Source organism: Polyodon spathula, chromosome 7 (assembly GCF_017654505.1).
Source record: "Polyodon spathula isolate WHYD16114869_AA chromosome 7, ASM1765450v1, whole genome shotgun sequence".
Lineage (NCBI taxonomy): Eukaryota > Metazoa > Chordata > Actinopteri > Acipenseriformes > Polyodontidae > Polyodon > Polyodon spathula.
In genome coordinates this window covers 45,026,164-45,050,075 of record NC_054540.1, presented here as the reverse complement: position 1 = coordinate 45,050,075, position 23,912 = coordinate 45,026,164, and the positions used below count along the sequence as shown (strand labels likewise).

At 40.6% G+C, this 23,912-nt stretch overlaps 1 protein-coding gene across 3 annotated transcripts in view; it reads left to right on the top strand.

The window, feature by feature from the left end:
* The first annotated feature begins 12,654 nt into the window (after positions 1 to 12,654).
* Positions 12,655 to 23,912, top strand: part of LOC121318653 (neuronal migration protein doublecortin-like) — a 77,810-nt gene continuing 66,552 nt past the window's right edge. For all 3 annotated transcript variants that reach the window (XM_041255559.1, XM_041255558.1, XM_041255557.1), the window contains exons 1-2: positions 12,655 to 12,729; positions 21,925 to 22,355. In XM_041255559.1, the coding sequence (XP_041111493.1) occupies positions 21,992 to 22,355 (364 nt within the window). In that variant the 5' untranslated portion in view covers positions 12,655 to 12,729; positions 21,925 to 21,991. The remainder of the gene's footprint in view (positions 12,730 to 21,924; positions 22,356 to 23,912) is intronic.

The window sequence follows — 23,912 nt, the reverse complement described above, 5'->3', positions numbered from 1 at the left end:
TTATTTCCCCCCCCCCCCAAAAAAAAGAAAACTAAAAAAACAAATCTCTGTCTTGAGGTTCAGAAACCAAAGAGTAAGAGGAGGCCTTCAGGTGAACACAAGCTGCCCTGCGACCTAGGCCTAGATTTGATCCACAGCCCAGCAAGCTGTGCAGTTTACAAGGATACTCCCCCCCTTGTCTCCCGTAGCAACTGCAACATCAATAAAAGCCCTACCTCCACATTAGAGACAGCTGTTTCCTGTTCAATAAATAAGAGCCATCAAAAGCCTCCAGCAGCGGCAGCTTTGTAATCTGTCATGAACTGTCAATGGGAGACGAAGTGAAGGAAGCCAAAAGCCTGTCATCAGAGGCTCCCGAGTGGCGCATCCGGTAAAGGTGCATTACGTGGAGTGCGGGATGCGCCTTATAGCCTGGAGGTCGCCAGTTCGAGGCTAGGCTATTCCACTGCCGACCATGGACAGAAGCTTGGCACACAATTGGCTGTCCGCGGCCTGGGGGTGGGGGGGCTTAGGTCAGCCAGGGTGTCCTCAGCTTACTGCACACCAGCGACCCCTGTAGACTAGATGGGTGCCTGCAGGCTTGCCTGTAAGATGCCCAGAGCTGCATTGTCTCTTGACACTGTAGCTCTGGGTTGGCTGCATGGCAGGCCTGCAGAGTGAGAAGCAGCAGTCGGACAGTGTATGTTTGTCTTTGCTGCTTCTGAGTCAGTGTAGGAGTGATAGCAGTGAACTGGGCCTAAGAATATAATTGGACATTTCAAATTAGGAGAAAAACAGGGTAAAATCATAAACGACGGGTGACTCCAGTCTCTCGTAACTATTACTCATTTCACCCTTCTAAATTGGAAGATTTAAAACTAACTACAATTGACTTGTTTATTAGAGTCAAACTGCTCGTCACACTGTCAGGCCTGCATCCTCTTTTCAACAAGCTGGCGACCTGCAGCATATTAAATACTTTGTTTTAACAAAATTGTAGTAGAATGTGTCTGAACATTTTACACAATTCATTTCTATTTAATTATTCTAATTTTTTTTTAAATAACTCTTAGATAAATTCCTAGAAGTAAAACATTTTGTGGTCTCAGCAGAGTCAAAATCCAATTTTTAGGCCAATTGTACAAAAAAAATATATATGATATATATATATATAATATATATATATTATATATATATATATATATATATGAACTTTAGAAATGAAACCAACCCTTACCAGCCCTTAACCTTTATATTCCTCCTATGTTCCACCAGAACTTTAAACACTCAGTCACTACTGATTCAATCATACTAAAAATAGAATTCATTAGAAAGTTTAAACAAGAAGATACATTATTTATTGCATCATTAGCAGTAGTATTAATAAACGTTTACATCTGTATGAACTACAGGACAGTCTTTGTATTTACAATTGTATTGCAAGCCTTCCCAAGAGGCAGATTGAGATTCAGGGCCAGACTACTATCTCAGCTGAACCCATCCTGGCCTCTGGCAGTTAGATTGTATTACCTGCTTAAAATATTTTTGCTTATAGTCCAAAGAGATAGCAATGCTACTCCTGGGCAGTGTTCATGTTTGCTTTATTTTAAGCTTGGATAATCTTATTTAGTAGAACAAAGGCAATGTTTGCATTGACAGAATTCAATTTATTTGGTCAAATTGGAGTTAAAGGGGCACTGTATATCCCCTCCTGTACATCACCTGTTTAATATGTCTGTCTTTAAAAAATGACAACTCCCTCTGTGACTGTTTTTTTTTATAGACATGCACTCTTTAATTTATTATTTACTTTTTTTATTACCTTAATGCATATGTGCAGTTAAAAAACCTGCAACAAATTCATAATTATTTCCTGTGGATTCCATGTGTGATACACGTTTCATACAAATTATGTGAACCATGTGCGTAAGAATCCAAAGACAGTTGCCAGTGGAGAAACCCCTGCTGACCGGTTTGCTTGGGTGATAATTAAGACCTGTCTCTTACTGCTTGTGAAATATTAAGGGAATTATACTTCTCTGAAAACAGTTCCCTGGTAATTGAGTCACATCTTCCATTTTAGGCACAAAATCCCCTCATGAAGATTAGATAAAGGCAGACATATCACATTTCATTAGGAATGCAGATCTCAATCTGTGTTTTTATGATGCTGCATATGGTCTGGCTTGTGATGTTCTACGTTGTATGATGTGTAATGAGATCAAATGACCGTTAATGATGGACTGTTTTCTTAAAAGGAAAAACTTCAATGAGAAAGAGGGATTGTGTATTCATTCCAACTATAAATCACATATATACGTTATTCAAGAAGCTTTTTGTGGACTACATGCAGCTATGCGTGCTTTAGGTCATCCATCCCAATACTACCTGTCATGTAAGTAAGTATTGTGATTCACAGACAGATATTATTTCCGCCCTAAAGTTGTATAGCACAGTGGTTCTCAATGTTAGACCCCCTTAAAAGTTACATTTCAATATCTTCTTACCAATGCAGCATCCTCTATTAGGAAACTACATTATTACTGGAGTGTCGTGTTGTGTCAGCTTTGGAGAAATGGTCTCCATTACATGTCCTATTGGAATTGTCTCTGAGTGTTTCCCTAATACATCCTTCCCTCCCTATGTAAAAAAACAACAGCATCCATAAAAGGGATGCCTGTGCACTGCCGAACTGCAAAATGTTTTGACATGTGCTTCTTGATTGTACACAAAGTCAAAGCTGCAGCCTTTCACTGAGCATGCCTTGGTAATTGTTTTCTGACATTGATTTATAACAGTGCAAATGTAGCATGATCATGGAAGTCTTTAGGTTGACATGCTCCCCCAGGTTTACAGCACACACATTTTATTATTGAGACAACCATCTTACAACCGCTGCAGACTACACAAAGACACACACACACACACACACAATTACACAAACACCCACACACACATACTCACACACACACACAAAAACACACACGCACAATTACACACACACACACACTCATCACACACATACACACACACGCACAAACACACACCCACAAACACACACACACACACACACACACACACACACACACACACACACACACACACACACACACACACATACACACACACACACACTCACCACACACATACGCACACTCACACATTTACACACAGACACACACACACACACAAATTCCAGGAAAGCCATTTATTTCCAGGCTTCAACAGATATAATGAAATAATCCATTACCAGGTTTAATTGGTTCAATTAAACAATTTTGAACAGGGCAGGAACAAAGACCTGGGACTACATTTTTAAACAAAATCTCTTTTTCAAGGAAGAATAGAACCATTGTAACAGTGTAATACTGTAGTTTCTTGCTAGTTTTATACTGTTTTTTATATATTTAATATTCTAACATTTCTGAATGGTTTGTACTTTTCTCAAGGTAGCATGTGTTTGAAAACAAACATTGCAGGGATAGCATAGCAACTACTTTTGTTTATGTACATTCAAATCCAACTTTATAATCTCATCATTGTATCATAAGTATAAATGGAATATTTTAGACAGGAAGGACCAAGTTTGCCTACCCTTGCTAAACACATATTATGCACATTCTCAACCTGTCCCTGGACTCTGGCTCTGCTCCTGCTGCCCTTATGATGGTACTCAAAAAACCCTCCCTTCACCTGGCTGACTTATCTAATTTCTGTCCAATATCCAATCTACCTTTTCTCTCAATAACTCTCGAAAGGGCTGTAGCCAGTCAGCTGATGAAACATTTCACATATAACGATCACCTTGAATCTCTACAGTCTGGCTTCTGGCCGCATCACATTACTGAAAATGCTCTGCTCTGGATTTTGAATGATCACCTGCTCAATACTGATGCTGGTCCTCCATTTGTGCTTGTCCTCTTGGACCGCCTTCAGAAGTATGTTGGAATCTCTGGAACATGTCTCTCCTGGATGTGCTCTTACCTATCCGGATGCATGCAGTCTGTTTTCATGCTGGATGCAGTGGTGTTGCAAATCTAATCACTTGTGGTGTCCCCCAAGGATCTGTTCTTTGGCCCCTTCTCTTCAATATCTACATGCTTCCCTTGGGTCACCTCATCTGCCAACACAACCTCATGTCTCAGTCCTATGCTGACGACACCCAGCTCTACTTAAAACTCACCCCTGGTAGCCCCTCTGCCATGGCCCTGCTCTTGGCTTGCATTCACGACATTGAGACCTGGATGTCTGCCAGTTTTCTTCAGTTGAACACTCGTAAATCTGAAGTCCTTCTAGTAGGATCTAAAACTCAACTTAAGAATCTAAATATAGCTGCCCTGAACCTCAGATACTGTCTTCTGCTGCCCTCCCCCACAGTATGAAGCCTTGATGTACTTCATGGCAGCAACCTCTCCTTTGATGCACACATCTCCTCTGTGGTCAAATCTTCCTTCTACCATCTTCAAACATCTCCACAGTCCATCCCTACCTTTCCCTCCTGGATGGGGAGATATTGTGTCATGCATTTGTTTCCTCTCGACTCCACTACTGCAACTCTCTATATGATGGTCTCCCGGCACGCACCGTAAACCGACTGCAGCTAGTTCAGAATGCCGCTGCCAGGATCCTTACCAAATGTAAAAAATGTGATCATACCTGCTATTAGCTGCTGTGTTGCTGCTACTATTTCATGTATTATGCTACTATCATACATTATGCACTTTCCAATGTATTTAATGTATTATGCATTGTCTTTTATTGTATATAATGTATTATGCATTTCTCTGTATTTAAAGTATTATGGATTTTCTTGGTGTTACAGCTTTGTGGTGGTCCACTATGAAAGGCGCTATGTGAAATAAAGATTGATTGATTGATTGATTGATTGATAGTAACACACACGCACACACACCCACACCCACACACTCACACTGTTGGTTTATTGTACGGTTTATTGACTACTACATAGTGGACATTTACATTACTATTCCATACTGGGGGCTTGCATTGATACAATAATGAAAGTAGGGGCTAAAGTAAAAATATATGTTTAAACCCTGTAAGAGATATTTTGTCACATTTTAAAACCCTATGAGGACGTGACCTATCACACACTATACACATAAACACAGACACTCACATACAAGTTTGTTCACAGACACACAGATAGAGAAGGAAGCAGCCTCTCTCTCAGTTCTACTGTATGCACCAGCCTCCCCCCAGGTTGTAGTCTTGCTTTGGGTTTCAGGCCTCTGAAGCTTCTGGGGCTGACAGCTGAGGGGCTGGCCTGGAGATAGTGGTCAGAGTGAATTACAATTATGTGCAATATGTGCTGCAGAGACCAGAGTCGCCAGAACAGCTGAACTCAGGCAAAATCCAACCAACACACGACACTGTGTCAGTACAGAGCTTTGCACCCGACCAGTATCCCGATTTCTGCTGGGTCCTAGAGGAAACTGCACTCCCTATACAGTACAAATTCTCCTCTTCAGTCACAGTGACATAAATACTCTTATTGCAAGCTTTATTCTTTTTAACAACTCAACTTGTGGTAACAGTTCGATAGTGTTACGAACAAAGATCTAAATCCATCTTTTACCACAGCACTGCTGTTTCAATGTGTCTCCCTCAGGGACTGCCCTCGTTAATGGAAATGTGATCATGTACTCCCCAAAGGTATTGATTTTTTTTTTTTTAGCAGATGTTGAAGCTCTGTTGTGTTCATTGATTCATTGAGGTACAGTAGCACATACTGAGAAGGAGGTGCAGTGTTTCAGAGCAGCCTGAAAGCCCATTCTGAGGAGATATTTGCAGTGTTTCAGAGCAGCCTGAAAGCCCATTCCAGAGTCCCCAACTGGCTCACCTGGTAAAAGCATGGCCGCATGGTGTCCAGGGTGAGTCACGCAGCCAGGGGAGTGCAGGTACACCTCCTGGCTGTGCAAAGTCGCTGGTCTTTGTTGGGGATTCCGTAGGGAGCATCACATTGGCTTTTGCCCTGCCACGGATTAGGGAGGCAAAACCAGAAGAAACGGTTTCTCCTCAGCATGCTACAGTGGCCCCTACTGGCCTGGCACCTAATGAGCTCAGGCAGACACCTGCAGAGCTTTGTCCACCAGGGGCCGGTAGCTCGCTGACATACTCTCTTGAGTTCCTGGGTGTAGAAGAGGAAGCTGGCTTGGTCGTGGGATCAGAGGATACCAACTGAACGTTCAGTTCTCCTGAGCTGTGTGAGGAATTGCTTATTGGAAATAATTATTGAACATTCCAAATTAGGGAGAAAATCTGAGGTAAAATAATTGGGCACACCAAATAAAAAAATAAAAAACCATAGTAATAAGAAAGATGTCATACAAAATATCAGCTCAGTATGATGTTACTTGTAAAATGTTAAAAACCTTAGTTATCAATGCAAAACAGCATTTCCACTTTGTAACCCTACATATACTGAAATTACTGTAACATGGTGGTAATACTATAACTATGTATAAACCAGCTTGCTGAAGAGACTAAACGCCCTGTGAAAGAGTAATAGAGAGCTGCACTGTAAGCCCTTCCATATCACCTCTAGAGAAAGGGGGATCACATCCTAATTGGAAACGATTAGTCTCTGAAGGCCTGCAGTTGACTTTGATTACAGCAAATGAAGCTTGTGAGGAACTGTATTGTGTGAAGAGTGCAGCGCTGGCAAGGAGGTCCTCTGATTGCCAGCCACTGGTGTGAGTGCACCACACCAATAATGTGTCCTGCTACTGTAATCAACTGCAGGGTCAATGTTAACTTGTAGGAATTATATGAATCTTGAAAGGCTTTTTATGGTCACTGAAACCTTGCCCAACAGTAACATGTACCCTCACAGAATGATAGCAGTCAGTCGGTATATTGAAAAAGTAGATCTCCGTGACCAACATTCACAATGCAGTACATGTCCAAATAACAATGTAAATGTGAGCTATGGACAGAGATACCTTTACAGTATATAGCCACAGAGTCTGATCAATTACTGTAGATCAGCATTCAACCATGGGATCCCCCTACATGGTAAAGACATGGCTGTGTAGTGTGCAGGGTGAGTCATGCGGTCAGGGGAGTGCAGGTTCCTGGCTGTGCTGTTGCTGGATCGATGGCATCCACTGTCAGATTGCAGGATACTCACTATCCTTCAGGTCTCCTGAGACACTGTTGGGAATTGCTGTGGTGAGGGAACGTAATTGGACATTCTAAACTGGGGAGTAAACAGGAGTAAAATAATTGGGCAGTAGTGATATTTGTAAGTGGACATACAGTCCAACAGGTGAGGAATGACTGTAAATATGTTATTTATTCAGCTTCTAGTTATGGGAGAAATGATCAGAGAAATGAACTCCAAACCACAAGTCTGCAACTCAGCACGCAACATATCAACAAACAAACAAACTAACAGGACGGTTTTCAATTGCTTTGCTCGTGAGCAAATTTTGCATTGCTTCACTTTTCAACTTTTTGCTCCAATATATTTTAAAAAGCCTTTTTTGTAAACTAAGAACAATCCCTAGCTCCACTAGCCCTGTTGTTCCAGTGCATCTCATTATCTTGGTGCACCTCTTGCAGAGTCCATTGAGCTCCATTATTTAACACCTAGTTCAGGGTGGTGTAAAATAAGGAACAAGCTTTAAAACGCAGTATTACCAATGGCTAGGTTTACCTTTTGGCAGCTTTTGGCAGCCTTTCTATGTCATTATATTGTTATTGTATTGTACTTTTCTAGATTTTGGAAATGCATTTTCCAAGCAAAGAGCACCTGGAGGGTGTAGGCCAGTGCCACTTTGGTATTATTAACATTGTTCTATGGGTCAAAAGGTGTCAAATTCCAGGGGAAAATTGAAGAAGCATCATCTCAATGAGACAGAAATGCAATTCTCTGTGCAGCTCAATCAATATGAACATTAGCTTGCAGGCCTTGAGTTCATAGCATCGGAAACCTACTGTTTTTTTGTTATTATTTTATTTCAGGAGTAATAACATTACTATCATAGCATGCTACCTCTGTGTTGTAAACATAGACAATGTAAATTAGTTTGGACACTGCATGATGTTTTTGTATTCATTTGATACTACTACTACTACTACTACTACTACTACTACTAATAATAATAATAATAATAATAATAATAATAATAATAATAATAATAATAATAATAGTAATGCAAAGGTTGTTAAGGCTGATACAAGCAGAAACATTAGTAGAGATGCAGTACTATAATCATGATGGCAGTAATAACAAGGAGAGGCCATAGCTTTTATTGGATTTAAAGAATTGGATGAATGAAGCACATATAAAGAGGTGCAAACTGGGACTTGGCTTGATTTTTTCAAAAGTTGAATTAATTGAAGTGCTTAATTTTTTTGCTTTCAGCCTATTTTCAGTATTGTTTGCTCCTGTTTGGCAGAGCAGAGATAATTTAAAAGGGCGTGTCTTTCAAACGAGCGCTGTGTGCTCCTGAACAAGGCTGGGCAGGTAGCCATTGAAAATACACCACTTTTGCATGAGAGCAAGTGAGGAGAATATTAGCATACAAAAAATGGACAGAGCAAAAGCTTTGACGGCGGGCCTGAAAATAACCAACAGTCTCATATTCTGAACAGGAATCCAGTTAGCTTTGTGATTTATTTTTCTTCAAATATCTACTGTTTCATTTTTGAAAAATTGATGTACGATGCAAATTAAACCAGATTTTAGACACTACAACATGTCCCAGTCTTGCAGTGAGCTGTGTGATGTTTTCATTGCATAATGACTTGACCTGTTAGACACAGCAGGGAAACAGTAGATTACTCATTTCTTTTGTTGTTCTATTGACCTTTTACATCTACTGTGTGGTTCTGACCCTTCCTGCCCCCACCCACACCCCCTCGACCATGGTGCAGTGTGGGAGGGTAGTGGGTGGAGCTTTTGGGAAGGACCAGAAATGACAGCACACAGGAGCCGGAAATGGAGATTAGTCCTTAGAGCCCTGTACCATCAATGGTATCAGGGCAGGGTTTTATTTTACAAAAACAATAAAAATAGAACAGTCCAGTATTGCAAAAAAATAAACAAGAAAACCACCTGGAATACCAGCAATGGTAAACTCAGGTTTGAAATAAAAAGAGTAAACAAAAATGTCACGGTTACAAAATAACAACAAAGGAAGCACTGGGTTTCGTTGTGGTACTGCGGTGGGTTTCCTCTCACCGCTTCTTAGCTCCCTTTCACAGATTAATGGCCAGTCCTCGGTTCCTCACTCCAGTAATCCAACAGTGTCCAAGATTTTCAAGCTTCTGTGAATAACAGCAGTGAATGAAAGCAACAAAGCAAGCACAGCATGTGTTTTCAGTTCAGCCCAGACAGCGCGAATGGCAAAACCATACTGCTTAAATACTGCCAAGTCCCACCCCTGCAATCAGCACGCTGCCCCACGTCAGCCAATCAACGAGAACAGCACAGCTGATTGCAATGATGGGACCCGACGGCCGCATGGTTCTACCTTGAGCCAAGATGGCTGCCTGACCCGGAACTTCCTGCATGGTCAGAGTTCAGCCTCCTGATCCAATCACGGTCAACCCTACACAGCGCTGCCGGTGGTCGGGAGGGCAAATTACGACAGGGACTCCTTCCAGTCCTGTCACATGCAGTTATTCAAATATAAGCAAGACTACATTAGGAATTTGGAAGGATCTTGTGAGAATTGACAATTCAAAAGGGTTATATTCCCCTGTATAAAGTGCACCTCTTGTGTACTATACCTTCATACCTGTACTACTCCATCAGAAACACCAGTGAATAATAGTGAATATGACTACAGCTGTGTGAGCTTTACCTGCAAGCTGTACCTCAATCCTGACCTGAACACACCCTGTCATTCGCACCTGGGCCTTTATCGAGCAGAGACTTAACAGACTTTAATTTTGTGGTGGTTTTTATGATTTGAAAACTAATCAGATAGCGACAAATTGATTTAGCATGCAACTTAAAATGTAACCTACGCCCAGAGAGGTAGAATTGTAGTTCACCTGGCTGCAGTATGTTAACCCCGATTCAATTTTGCCTTAAATCAGTCTGTGGCAGAGCAGAGCTCTGCTCTGTATAGATTGGCAGGGATGGGGTTAAATTCCCCTACCTGCCTGGGTTTATTGTGTTCAGGTGGCTGGGGTTGATTGGAGTAATTAACAATCAATCAGCACCCACCCACCTGACATAAAAGGAAGCCTCACCTGCCCATTAGGGAGAGGAGGTAGCTGAGGAAGCAGGTTGCTTGCTGCTTGGCCCAGCCTGGGAACCTTTTCTGTAAGTTTTGTTTTTTGTGCTTAAATATCTTTGTTTTGGCCCTTGTGCCCTTTTATTTTGTGTTTATTTGTTAATAAAAGTATTATTTTTTTGAACTTCAGTCTGTCTCTGGGCCTCTATCCACTCGCCAGCCTGTCACACAGTCCTTATTTGTTATTTGAAGTAGCAGGCTGCTGATTTATTCTGAAGTAAGAACTGGTCTGTTTCAACTGTTTACAGTTAATCCAAACAACTTCCAAGCAATGGAAATATCTGTTTAGGCACATAGTACTGGCAGATGTAAGCTTTGAACCCTGTGTTAGAAACTATCACTGCGCAAGGTGCAAGGCTCTGGGATTGCTTTTCAAATGATTTACCTACACATGTTTAAAAACACATGTTTTAATTGTTGTTGAAATTCTGCATCATTTCTAAAGACTTTTACTTGTGTAAAATCTTAGGTACCTTTTGAATTCTCTTTTGTTACACATTTAACTTTAGCAAGCATTGTCAACAGAGATGGAGTGCCCTACAAGATGATGTCTATATCAGATCACAAACGTCTTGCATCAAGTCACATCAATTTTCCTTTGAAATTCAATCCTGCACTGCAAAAATATGTCAATGTATCAAATCAATAAAATCAGAAAACTTTTACCGATACAACTCCATAAAGGAGTGCAACTTAATTCTATTCAGTTGAACATTTCATTTTGTTCATAGTTTGGCCATATTTTTGGCCTTGCTTTCTTTTATTTATTTACAATGTTTGTGAACACTCTTAAAGGAACTGCAGAATAAACTCTAAACTATGGTAGAAACAGCTGATACCTATAATAAATATAGAATCATTTCAAAAGAACACATGTGGCTGAAAGCTTTTCACACAATTTAAAGCCCCTGCTTGGCCAATTTATGATATAAAAGCATTCAGGTTCAATGTGGTCTTCACACACACAAAATAATTTCGACCGAATGGAACGGTTTTCAGTGTATGCCCCTTTCTCAAATTATGTAGCCATTTTTTGCTATGATCGTCTGTTCTAAATTAATAGGCTTTGGTAGACAAAATACATTTTTCCTCTTGTTATTACGTTTATTATTCAAGCATCCAAAAGCTTTGCAGATCCCCATGTCACTCACTATAGATTTTCACTGCTGTATCCCATTGGCCTATCAGGGAAATCAACAACTTGAGGTCACATTGCTGCCTGAAAGGCTCCAATAATCAGCTCCCTCAAGTGTTACTTGACCCAGAAAAGTTGACAAAGAAATTGAAAACATTGCTAAATGCGCAACTTTCTGACCAAATTGGTGCAGCAAAAACCATTTATTGGATATGTGGAGCTCTTAGAGAGCACAGGTACCCTTTAATATAACAAAACAAAAATCAAAGGTTTGGTCTCTAAGGCCCGTATTGAGACTACGTTTCTGTAATCCACCAGTATTCTTTAAAAATGAAATATACAAAAAGAGGTCTAATATATAACTATTATACAAAGATGTAATGTGGGACGCTAATCTCCAAGGAGGAAATAATGTCTTAGAGGGGATTATGTCGCAAGATTCATGAAGAACACTTTATAAGCACAAGGGGACAATAGTTTTCCACGATACCCAAAATTTCCAATCCATGTATGTTTTATGAAACCTTGGAGACAGATCGATCTCAATTGGGTTTCTGATCGGCAGTGTAGATTGATCTCCATTGGGTTTGTGGACAGTGTGTAGATTGATCTCTATTGGGTTTCTGGACGGTGGTGTAGGTTAATCTCCATTGGGTTTCAGGTTTAGAATCTGATGTGAAGCTCATCTTCAGAATCTGAAAAAATGTGCTTCTGCCACATCAGTGATTCATCTGCCAACCGAGCGCCTACTCGCAGCCAACTACACACCCTGTTAGAACTTCTGTCTGTCTTGCACATCATTTACAGCTTTTATATATTATAGAATACATGTTCAGGATTCTATTTGTAAAACAAATGAATCAGTCATGTGTGAGACATACTATGTGTAAGAAGTGTGTGCTGCATATTGCAGGTGCTTCCATTATCCCTGACAAAAATCTTATTGTAATACATAATTAATAACCTTACATATATATGTAGCTTTTTTCATAGAGCTATAGAGTTTATTTCATACAGTATGTGTATATAAACGAGATTCCTTTTTTACCGGTAGAATAAATTGTATTATTGTCATTTTTTAAAATTTCTGGTATACTACATGCACAATGTTACTACTTTCCTTAAAGGGAGTTGTTCACCTTGTTAAATGTGCAGAGAACACGTTTAATCACGCTTATTGATTAGCATGGTCTACTGTCAGTGAATCCCTGGCACTAGGACCCAGGAGCCAGCACCCTCGCCCTAGCAGAACTCTTCAGTCTGAAGCAGAGACAAAGCCAGTGTGAGCTTGTCTCTCTATCCTGTAACATCCACACCCTCTCGGCAGCACTAGGCACTCTGGTGAGTACAACTCTGTGAAAATGGAATAAGTTGAACGGGAATAGCTTAGAAATCAGGAACAGCTATGTGTGTGAAAGGGCTTTTCATGGGCTTGATGTTTTTTGTGCTTTAGCATGGTTACATTTTCTGTCTTTTTTTTGAAACTGCACAGAAATTACATTATGAATGAATGAATGCATCAATAACAGTAACAATGTAAGCAGGTGTTGAAGAAAATCTGCTGGTAGCACAAACGTTAAAAAAAATAAACACAAATAAAATAAAGCAATAATAATAATAATAATTAGCTCAGACATTAGACAGTAATGCAAGAAAAAAACCTGTTTATTTTAAAATACCTATAATTTGAATGTGAATAAAAAATGAAATTTGCAGCATTAATATTTGAAATGCAAACTGTTTACTGTAGTGAATTTAAACTGAGTGATAGCTACTGAAGAGGTGTGCTGCTAGATACATGGGAAGAGGGTTTCTTTGTGCTTGAATGCCTGCCACTGTCTCTCACATTGTAATAGCCTAGGTGTCCTTTTGATACAAAGAAGAACATGCTCCCAGTGTACATCAAATAGCAGTTCTGTATCAGCACCCAAGCTTCTTCGTTAATTTATAGAGTGCTCTTCTCTAATCCTTTCTATCGGTTTAAAATATTCAGACTAATAATGAGAGGCACCTCAGCGGGAGGCAGCAGGAAACAATCGGACACACCAGTCCTGGGATCACGGCAAAGTGATTTACCTCTGGAGCAGATGGACTTTACACCCGCAAGAACCCTATTCTCTTCTAAACCCCTCCACTGCCTTGAAACCAGTGTACAGCAGTCCTTGTGAACCCAGCTGCTGCAGTTAACAATCAACACTGGCATTAGCACTGTGGGGCTGGGCGCAGCTACTGTAGGTATTCAGAATGGTAGCTAGAAAGGGTCTAAAGCGTGATCTGCATGTGTATGTGTTTAAAGCAATCTGGAGAGTGTAAAGCTAGCACTCGTTGCAAATCATGCTCTCTAATAGAATGCTCACACTGCAGTGTCTGATAGGAATGAGGTGGAAAGGGAGGGGCAGATGTGCTCAGCAATTACTTATAACAGCGTTGTTTAAAAGTTGATGACATCAAAAATCATGCAATGGGTTAATTTAATAGCCTACCTCTGAAGGCCAACGGTTCGAATCAATGAAGTCAGTGGGCTGTGGACAGAACCACTGCTCACACAATTTGATAACATTTGCTAGTCTTTGTTTGAAGGAAAACCAGGACGGGTTAGTTGTTCAGGTCGGGAAATGGGGTTTGTGTTATTGTCCCTCAATGTTTCTGATCATGAAAAAGAAGAAATGATTAACACAAACTCATCTCATTGTGCAAGCTTAAAAAATTCATATAAAAGAATGGCTACATGTGTGCATGCATGTGACTTTTTCATTTGACTGTGTGTGTGTGTGTGTGTGTGTGTGTGTGTGTGTGTGTGTGTGTGTGTGTGTGTGTGTGTGTGTGTGCGTGTTTGAATTAAGCTGACAAAAAATTCTAACACCCGGCAAGCCAGCAGTGCTGTAAATATAGAATTTAAAATATTAAGAATTTAAAGAATTATTTCTTCTATCAGCATTTCACAGCTTCCTCGCAATGTCATTGTGGAGTGTGAGTGAGTGCAGTGTTAAAGGAACACAATCAGGTCACCCTAACTGAGCGCTGATTTGATTCCTTGTAGAAATCCATTGTCATCGTCTCCAGCTCTTACAGCCCCCCCTCCTCCCCCCACCTTGGGAGGGACAGGGATGATGTCATGAGACTGTACTGAAAAGCAGCTGGGATCTGCATCAACATCAGATCAATGGTTTAGCATTTATTGGTAGTGTTTTTTTATGTAACAAAAAAGGATTAGGGCTGTCTTTTTGTTGTGTATTTAGATAGGGGACAATGGCACAGACCACAATAGGTCACAGCCTGAATGCTAGCCCATCCGTTTTAAAGTCAAATGCAGCAAACCTGTTAAAAGGATATTAAATTATAAGCACAGTGAAGTACACCATCCCCATGGAATACAGTGTCAGGGCTAATGAAAATATACCCAGGGCTGCACTATATTGAGACACATACAAAAGTCAGCAAACAAATACTGTAGAATGTATATTTACCCTATATATAAATCACAAGTGACCTGTACTGTAGTAATTTGGCTACTAAACAATATACTGTATGCAGATGCAAAACACAGTACTGTAAGCAACTCATCATACTGTACTTGTACTTATTACTACTGTACTCTGGGCTAATGCTGCAAGCAAAACCAACAGGTGATTGAGTTTAAAAGAGAGCCAAATCCATAACCACTATAGAGAATGGGTGTATACTTGATATACCCAGGGGAGCATGTAAGGCAAAGCACAGGCAAGCAAGGTTAAGATTAGTAAATGCTTTATATTAACATGGAAAAAATGAATTCCAGGACAAATGTACTGGACCATTATAAGGGCAATCCTGACTGCCAGTGGTGTTGAATTGTGCTATGTTGATTTTGTGGTGAAGATTATGATCCTCTCCATGGGGGGCTACCTTGAGATCAGACTAATTTCAGATAATTCCAACCGAGATGTAAAAGACAGGAGAGGCTTAATGAATTGGCCTGCTGTCTGTATACGCCACCCAGCCCCCATAATCAAGAGCTCCTGAAGCAGTCTGTCACTGGATCCCTGGGTAGCAATACTCTTGTGCTGTCAATGCACTGATCGTGACTCATTGCAAATTAATTTCTCATTGGAATCCCTGTATAATACTAGTATTAATCTAAAGAAAACTGACTCACATCCAGTAAAGTGAATCTAGATCTTGCTTTCTTGGTTTTTCTGCATTGAGATGACAAAAATGACACTATAAAGCCCCATTCACACTGGCACACCTACCTGGGTCCCGACCTGGGTTGTGGTTGCCCGGGTCACAATCCCGCATAGTGTGAAACCACGTACCTGTGTTGTACCCGGGTTGACCCGGGTCCCAGAGACCCACCTCAGGAAGGTGGTTGACGCACTTTGACCCGGTTTGAGCGAGACAAAGTGAGTGACTAACAGTCACTTCCACAAAGAACATTTCTGTTTATTCTTTTTATCCATATTTTTGTGGATTGAGCTATATTGCAGCAGGGATGTAGAAACATTTGCTCTAATCAACATTTGGGCCAACGGTTCAATCCAGAGAAGCTTGGATGGAAGCATCAGTAACAAACTTCTTCCGGGGCATTGATATGTGCATTGCGTCAGTCACCCAGGTCAACCCTGCTTAATCAAAAGCAGTGTGAAATCACGCACCCGACCCGAATGGCACCAAGTCCTGACCCGGTTAGGTTATGACCTGGGTAGAGCATGCCAGTGTGAAAGGGGCAGTGTGACAACAGACAGACTGAAGGACAGGTTCCTATATATCTACCAGTATCTGTTAAAGAATACCTTATCATCATTTCATTGAAATTTGACAAGCTGTTCTCTACATATATTTATTAAAAAAGGAGGGGTGATGTTCATACATACCACAAGTAAAGACAGATGTACCGACCCTTGTGTCTTCTGCTGAGGAATGTCTGAGCCAGTGTTCCTTCCCATTGGATGAGGACTCCACTCAGGTTTCTATATTAACTTTATAGCAGCCAAGATACCGTATAATACACTACAAGGTCTCAGGTTTACAAAACCCTGTGCAGTAGCACAGTGTGGAATTGAGTTGCAATTAAGAAGATTGTCACAGCCTGTTACATTAATGCTTTCTGGTTGAATGGTTTATTCTTCTCTAGTGTTGTGCTTCTGCCACAGCATGAATAATATGGACTACAATGTCAAAAGTGCCCTTTATCACCCACCTGCTTGGCTTTGATAGGGCACAGGGGTGAAGCCTAACCTTTATCAGAGCACAGTCCAAGGTGATGCAAAATATTTTAATGAGCAGTGTGTCCCTCAAGTGCAGTGGTACCTAAAATATTATCCATTTACTACCAGCCAAGACCTAATGCCCAACCTCAAGTCATTCTGCCCTTATATATTCCTATACTTGCAGGACAGTGTGTGTAAGTTGAATTATTTTAGTTTACAATGAGATAGTTCTCTAGCTCCAGTTTTGCATTGTAATCATTTTCGTCTGCATCAGAATCTGTTTGCCCTTTGAAACTATAGAACGCTAGTTGCCAGCACCTTTTGAGTACTTCCTGATTCTAAAGAAATCATATAATGTGACCTTTCAACTTCTAGCCCCACCTAAAATGGGCATTTTTTATCTAATATATATATAGAACTCTATTTTCTATTTTTAAGCACATGCTTATTGGAGGACGGTATAAAGCATACTGAAACGTTGCAACCCCCTTAAGCAATATTCACATTTTTAGTTGCACACGTATCACATGGTAGTTCTATTGAATCCTAGCTTTCTTCACTCACACAAACAAACATCACTCCATAAACCCTGGAGCTTTTGTTAAGCGCTTTCTTCACTCCACTTCACAAACAGCCACAGGACTTTGCAGAAGACATAATCTCTGCTTGATTCTCAAACTACCAGTCTGGAGCAACAAGAAGCAGCTGGTAACACACATTCTGGACTGAGCATTCCCCTTGACTGAGGGAATGCTAATCAACCATGCCACAATTCTATAAACCCAACAGCAACAGGTATTTCGACCCCAGTCGCCCCAAGACTGAGAGTTTAAGGGTCAGCATACATGTCCTAAAACTTGCTGCACAGGAAGTGGTTTTATAGTGTGGTGGCAGAATTAAATGTCTTCACCAAGTCAAATATCGTCAAATATCGGATTTAATCAATAAAATATTCACTGATTTTGTTACACAATTAGCTTTAATAGATTACAATTAATTAATCAAATCTGGAGGTTTTAAATATAATAAAGTAAACACAAATTGAGAAAAAAGTCAAACTTAAATGTTATGTATGTGATGTGATTATTTGATTGTTTGCATAGTCTTATGACCAGAATCAGTGTTTTTTTTAGAAAATGTTAAGAAGCATTAAGATAGCAATCCCAGCAGTGCACTGTGGAACAGGAGACAAGCACAGTATTTATTTACTCTGAGGTTCACTCTCTCCTCATATACTGCACTGGTACCCATTGTGCATTTATTAATAATTCAGCAGGCAGCAGAAGGGTCATGTTAAGAGGTGTGGAGAAACGGATTCCTGCTTTGTACTGTGGGATGTTTTATAATACCAACTTGTCCTTTTAACCTGGTAGCATTTAAATGTGAAATATGGGATATGACTTTCTATTGGGTTAGCCTACACCCAAGTATAGCTCATATTTCAACCACTCGCGCTGCAGCATTGTAGCACTTTAACTCAGTATAACAGCCACCTAGTGGACTACTAGTTAGTATATAAAGGCCTTGACTCTGTCTCAGATTTTATTCACTCAGAAAATTTATAGTTATTGCTGCCTAAATTCCATTTTCAAAGCAATGGAACACGCTGCTTTGCTAAGCCAAATGAAAAGAAAACGCATAAGAAGGCAAACCATATCGGTTGCTAATCCTAGGATTACATTTTTTTAAATGGTACCAAGAAATAGGAGCTAAAAAAAAGCTGCTACACAATAATGATACAAAGACATACAATAATAATGCTTGCCGGCAGGGTGGGGGTTAATTTCTTCTTTCAATTCCATTTCCAATTCCTGTGTAATTGCAGGTGTTGTTGACAAGATGTGTATGTGTTTGGCTATAGGTTGTATATAGGTTTGCTCAATAAAGCCTATGTCATAAAATGAATTGGAATTGATTCAAATGGAAGGGGAATTGGAATTGGAATTGATTCAAAGGGAATGGGAATTAGAATTGGAATTGGAATTGATTCAAAGGGAATGGGAATTGGAATTGATTTAAAGGGAATGGGAATAGGAATTGGAATTGGAATGGGAATTGGAATTGGGAATTGATTTTAAAAAGGAATTGGTATTGAAAAACAGGAATGGACCACACTCTGCTTGTGGGCAGTTTTTGGTTGGTGCCAGTCATAGATTCTTGTCAGTTAAAGACAGGAAAATTATTGGCCAATTTGCATCGATTTTACAATACCATCCTGGCTCTGCCAACAATCCTCCAAATGATGACAGTTTGGCAGTAGGACTTTGTCATTGTAAACAGAAGGATTAGAGAATGGTTTGCGTGTGCATTCAAACTTTTAGGCTAATCCTGTGATTGTTCAAACCCCAGCACTTGGTGCAGTGGGGAGCAGCACTGCAGACAATGCACGACACAGCATTCTACTGGACTCTTCTCTACAGGGAGAAAAGGGTTTGATTTGCAAGTCAGGAACAGTTCTTTCAAAAGCAGCAGGTGTTTGTGGTGGGTTGTTGGAGGTTTTGTGGCAAGCTCACTGAGTCAATCCTGAATACTTAACTCACTTCGCCTGGAGTCCCAAACGTATTTGAACAGTTTGCATAGAAGAAAACTAAAATAAAATTAAAAAAAAAAAAAAAAAACGTTGACATATGTTTCAACTATTGTGGGAACATTTCACTGACTATGAAAGCTAGGTTTCACTGTGTATCACATTACAGATTATGAACACCAACTCCACCTAAATTAACTCACCTCTGTGTGTTATTTATTTGTGTTGGCTTTGTGATGTTGACTAATGTCTACTGTGGTGGCTCAGACCCTCAAACTCATTACACTTAGAAACTGAGATGTAAGGGAGGCTCGTGATGTAGTCTGCTGTCTTACTGAAACATGTTAATAAGGTTGTTACGTTAATGTATTGTTGATGCTTCATTAAAGTTAAGAAGCAATCAAATGTGTTTTCATGGTCAATTACAGTTAAGAAGCAATTAATCTTGGACAAGCAGGAAATGAGTAGTGTTCTGATGATTTTCAACTCCTGTAGGCAGAAGCAAATGTCTTCTACAAATATACACCTCAGAAGAGTCAGTTCAGTGCAGGAGATGAAAGGTTCCTTTTTACAGAACCCATATTCTATACTCCATTAATTCCTGTTTACAGCATTGCACAAACTGGGCGGGTTTACTATATATTATGGTAATTTAATGGGCTTTTTTCTACTTCAAATAATGTTGTTACATAAACCTAGTGGGCTGGAGTTTGTAATATGAAAGTAAATATAATTTAAGAGTGAAATAAAAATGCTGGGACAAGTATTCAAATGGCCGCTGCTTGAAATGTATTCGGTGGCAAAAATGACCATGCTCCTATTCGTTCATATAACAGAATTTATAAATGACCATTTAAGAAAGATGTCATGCATAAGGAAACCAATGCATAAATGATGTCTGAAGTAAATAACACGTTATACTGTGGAGAATAGTTCTTCTTTCATTTCTATAGGTCATTTGGTGGGATACCAGGGTTATTTCACTCTGGAGAAATTTAGTTTATTGCAATTTTCCAGTAGATTCAAAATAAAAGATGAAAAAGAATATCCAAATATTTTTTACAAATCCCACTTTGCCCCTGTAATAGGGGTGCACTGGTATTGTGTGGGTATCTGCTGAGAGAATGAAAGAGACACAGGGAGTTGAAGTTGAAGCGCCGCTCAGGTGTCCAGGTTTTATTCATTACAAGGGGTGCAGTTGTTGAAGGCTGGCACTAGGTTACCTGCAGTGGCAGTCATAGTGCAGGAAGCAATATATCCAAGTGCAGTACATGAGTAACAAAATGTAAAAACAAAACACTGTATAAAAACAACTAGAAAATAAAAGGTAGCCAAACTCGGACCAAGCGCTACTCCCACTAAAAGGGAGGCTTCAGTAACCTTGCAGTAAAAATCTACATAAATTAAATAAACTTTGGTAGGATTACTAAATCCCCTGAAGTAATCCCTACCTATGGTCTCAAGGATCCCAGTTACACCTGCAGTGGTCCTTAGCTCACCCTGTTTCTGAGTCACGAGGGTTCTTCTCCTCCTCCTCCTCCTCATCCTCCTCCTCCACCTCTTCCTCCACCTTCACCTCCACCACCTTCACCTTCACCTCCACCTCCACCTACAAATTCATCTTCACCTCCACCTCCACCTCCACGTCCACCTCCACCTCTACCTTTACCTTTACCTTTACCTCTTCCTAAACCTCCACCTCCACCTCCACCTTCACCTCTTCCTAAACCTTCACCTCCACCTCCACCTTCACCTCCACCACCTTCACCTTCACTTCCACCTCCACCTTCACCTTCACCTCCACCTCCACCTCCACCTCCACCTCCACCTACAAATTCACCTTCACCTCCACCTCCACCTCTACCTTTACCTCTTCCTAAACCTTCACCTCCACCTACACCTTCACCTTCACCTCCACCTCCACCTTCACCTCCACCTCCACCTCCACCTCCACCTCCACCTACAAATTCACCTTCACCTCCACCTCCACTTCTACCTTTACTTCTTCCTAAACCTCCACCTCCACCTTCACCTCTACCTACAAATTCACCTTCACCTCCACCTCCACCTCTACATTTACCTCTTCCTCCACCTCCACCTCCACCTCCACCTCCACCTTCACCTCTACCTACAAATTCACCTTCACCTCCACCTCCACCTTCACCTTTACCTCTACCACCACCTCCACCTCCACCTCCACCTCCACCTCCACCTCCACCTCCACCTCCACCTCCACCTCCACCTTCGTCTCTTCCTCCACCTCCACCTTCACCTCCAGGCTTGCAAAGCATAGACCAAACATTAAAAAATCAAAAGAAGAACCAAGAAAGGCAGGTGGTATTTTTAAAGGCAGATGGCCAGGGATCATTGATTATCAATTATGCAATTTACACCTGGTCACCTGCTGAACACTGGGTTTCAATTAGGTAGCCAGAGAGGTCTAGTCTTCCAGCCCTGCCATGCAGCACACACTTTGTTTTTTTTACAAAAGTTTAATATATTTTTTTTACAATCAAAACAAAACCCAAAACCATATTTTTATTTAGAAACCCAAAGCAAAACATATTATTTAATTTACAGGAGCAGGCCTCCACCCTGCCTCAGTCCTGCACTATAGGAAACTGATGTAATGAATATAGAAGTCATGCCTTATCAGTGCAGTGCAGTGACCCCAATAGCAATTTGATTAAACATGTTTTGGTTTATAAAGCAGTGGGATAAAATGTCTATGTTCCATGAACTACATTAAATAGATCACTCCTTATTACTCATGAGTTTCTGTTCTACCAAGTGACTACATCTTCTCCTCTTTCTGTTCAGATATCTTCAACAATCCAACAGCCTCCAAGTCACTCTGCACCATCAACCTGTTTCTGAGTTTGTAACCATGGAGCTGGACTTTGGACACTTCGATGAACGGGACAAAAGCTCCCGAACCTCCCGAGGGTCCCGCATGAATGGGCTGCCGAGCCCCACCCACAGCGCCCATTGCAGCTTTTACCGCACGCGCACCCTGCAGACCCTCAGCAACGAGAAGAAAGCCAAGAAGGTGCGCTTCTACCGCAACGGGGACCGCTACTTTAAGGGCATCGTGTACGCTGTGGCTACTGACCGCTTCCGCACCTTCGACGGGCTGCTGGCTGACCTGACCCGCTCCCTGTCAGACCACATCAACCTGCCGCAGGGTGTCCGCTTCATCTTCAGCATCGACGGCACCACCAAGATCACTTCCATGGATGAGCTGGAGGAAGGTTAGTAATGCATCTCTAGGACAGAGTTTCATTAGCATTCTTTATCAGGAGATCTATAAGCCATCCAACCATGACTCTTCCTGCACTCCACAGAGGTGTAAACTCATCTCCACAACTTAGATGAAGTACATTGTACAGTTAGGGGGTGGTTTAGTTTTAGATTTTATCTAGAGATAAAATACACCCTTATTTATGACTTGCATAGCCATTTCAATAACAATGCTTTGCAAATTTCCTTTATAACACAACTGTCAAACCACTGACTGTTTGCCATCATTGTATCTCAGAGTTGACAACCTTAGTGTGGAGAAAGATATTTACAACCCGTGAACCATGCATTAAAACAGATCTCATAAACGGCACTGCCACTCGTTAGTAGCAATTTAGCAGGAAATTTACACACAACCTTTTTTTTTAAACAATGAAAGCTGATTTAATTAGTAGTCACGTTTAGCACTATAGCAGCTGCCGGTTTTTAATTCCCATGCCAACACGTGCAGAGCTTGTAATGGGAAGCTGTAAGTCTGGGGAGCCTTTCAGTCTGGACTGGCTGTATGCACCAATGTTGGCTGGCAGTCAGTGGTTTGGCCATCCTGCTATTCCCTGATTAGTGGGATGGCAGGAGAGTTGATCATTTTCCATTCTCTGGTATTGGACCACAGCCTCACATGTTGATTACAAATGAAAACTTCAGAAAACAACCACTTTATTCCAGCAACCTTTCTAGTGTTGGGTTGTGAGGTTCAATGACCCCCACAGTAAAATTTGAACCCCACTGTAAATTTGACCAAATTATTTTAAAAGTATTTATTTGTGAAGTATTTTAAGATTATTTTAAGTATTTCAGTATTTATAAAGCAATTGTTAGTACCATGCAAGTTTAGAATCACATTTTTCACTCCCAAAATCAACAGGTGCCTTGAACACCAAACCACCATCCCACTTGCAAAAGAGGGCTGCGTGTCACCTGCTGGTTCATGAGGTATCGCATGTCAAAGAGATTGTTAATGAAGACATTAAGAAGTCTTAATATTACATATTTTCTATTGGAGAGTTTACATCATATTTTAATGACAAAAGAGAAGCTTTACATTTAAATCTGGCCCAATGTGTCTCTTTAAAGTGTAATCATTTTAAAGACATCTGTGGGACAAGTATGTAACCTCGTAAACATTAGTGCAGGATTACCTCCCCAGACCGAACTGCTCACACTTTGTAAATCTAACACAGCATTCATGTGTTTCATTTAGCTTTTAAAAGTTGAATTGATTGAATTATGGCAAATGATTATATCAGCTCACCCCTTTACAAATTCTAGAGGACGCTCTGTGTTCATATACAGTGTGTGTATTATATACACAAGTTGTGCAGTACGCTTGAGTAATAGTGTATGGTAAACGATGATGTTTTTGATAGGAAAGGGGTATATATTATACAAGGGATGTAATTCACGACAACTCAGTCATTATACACATGTCTTATTGTAATAATTACAGCTTTCCAAATTGGAATTGGAGCAGATTAATTTGAAGACACCGATCTTAGACAAGAAGTCCA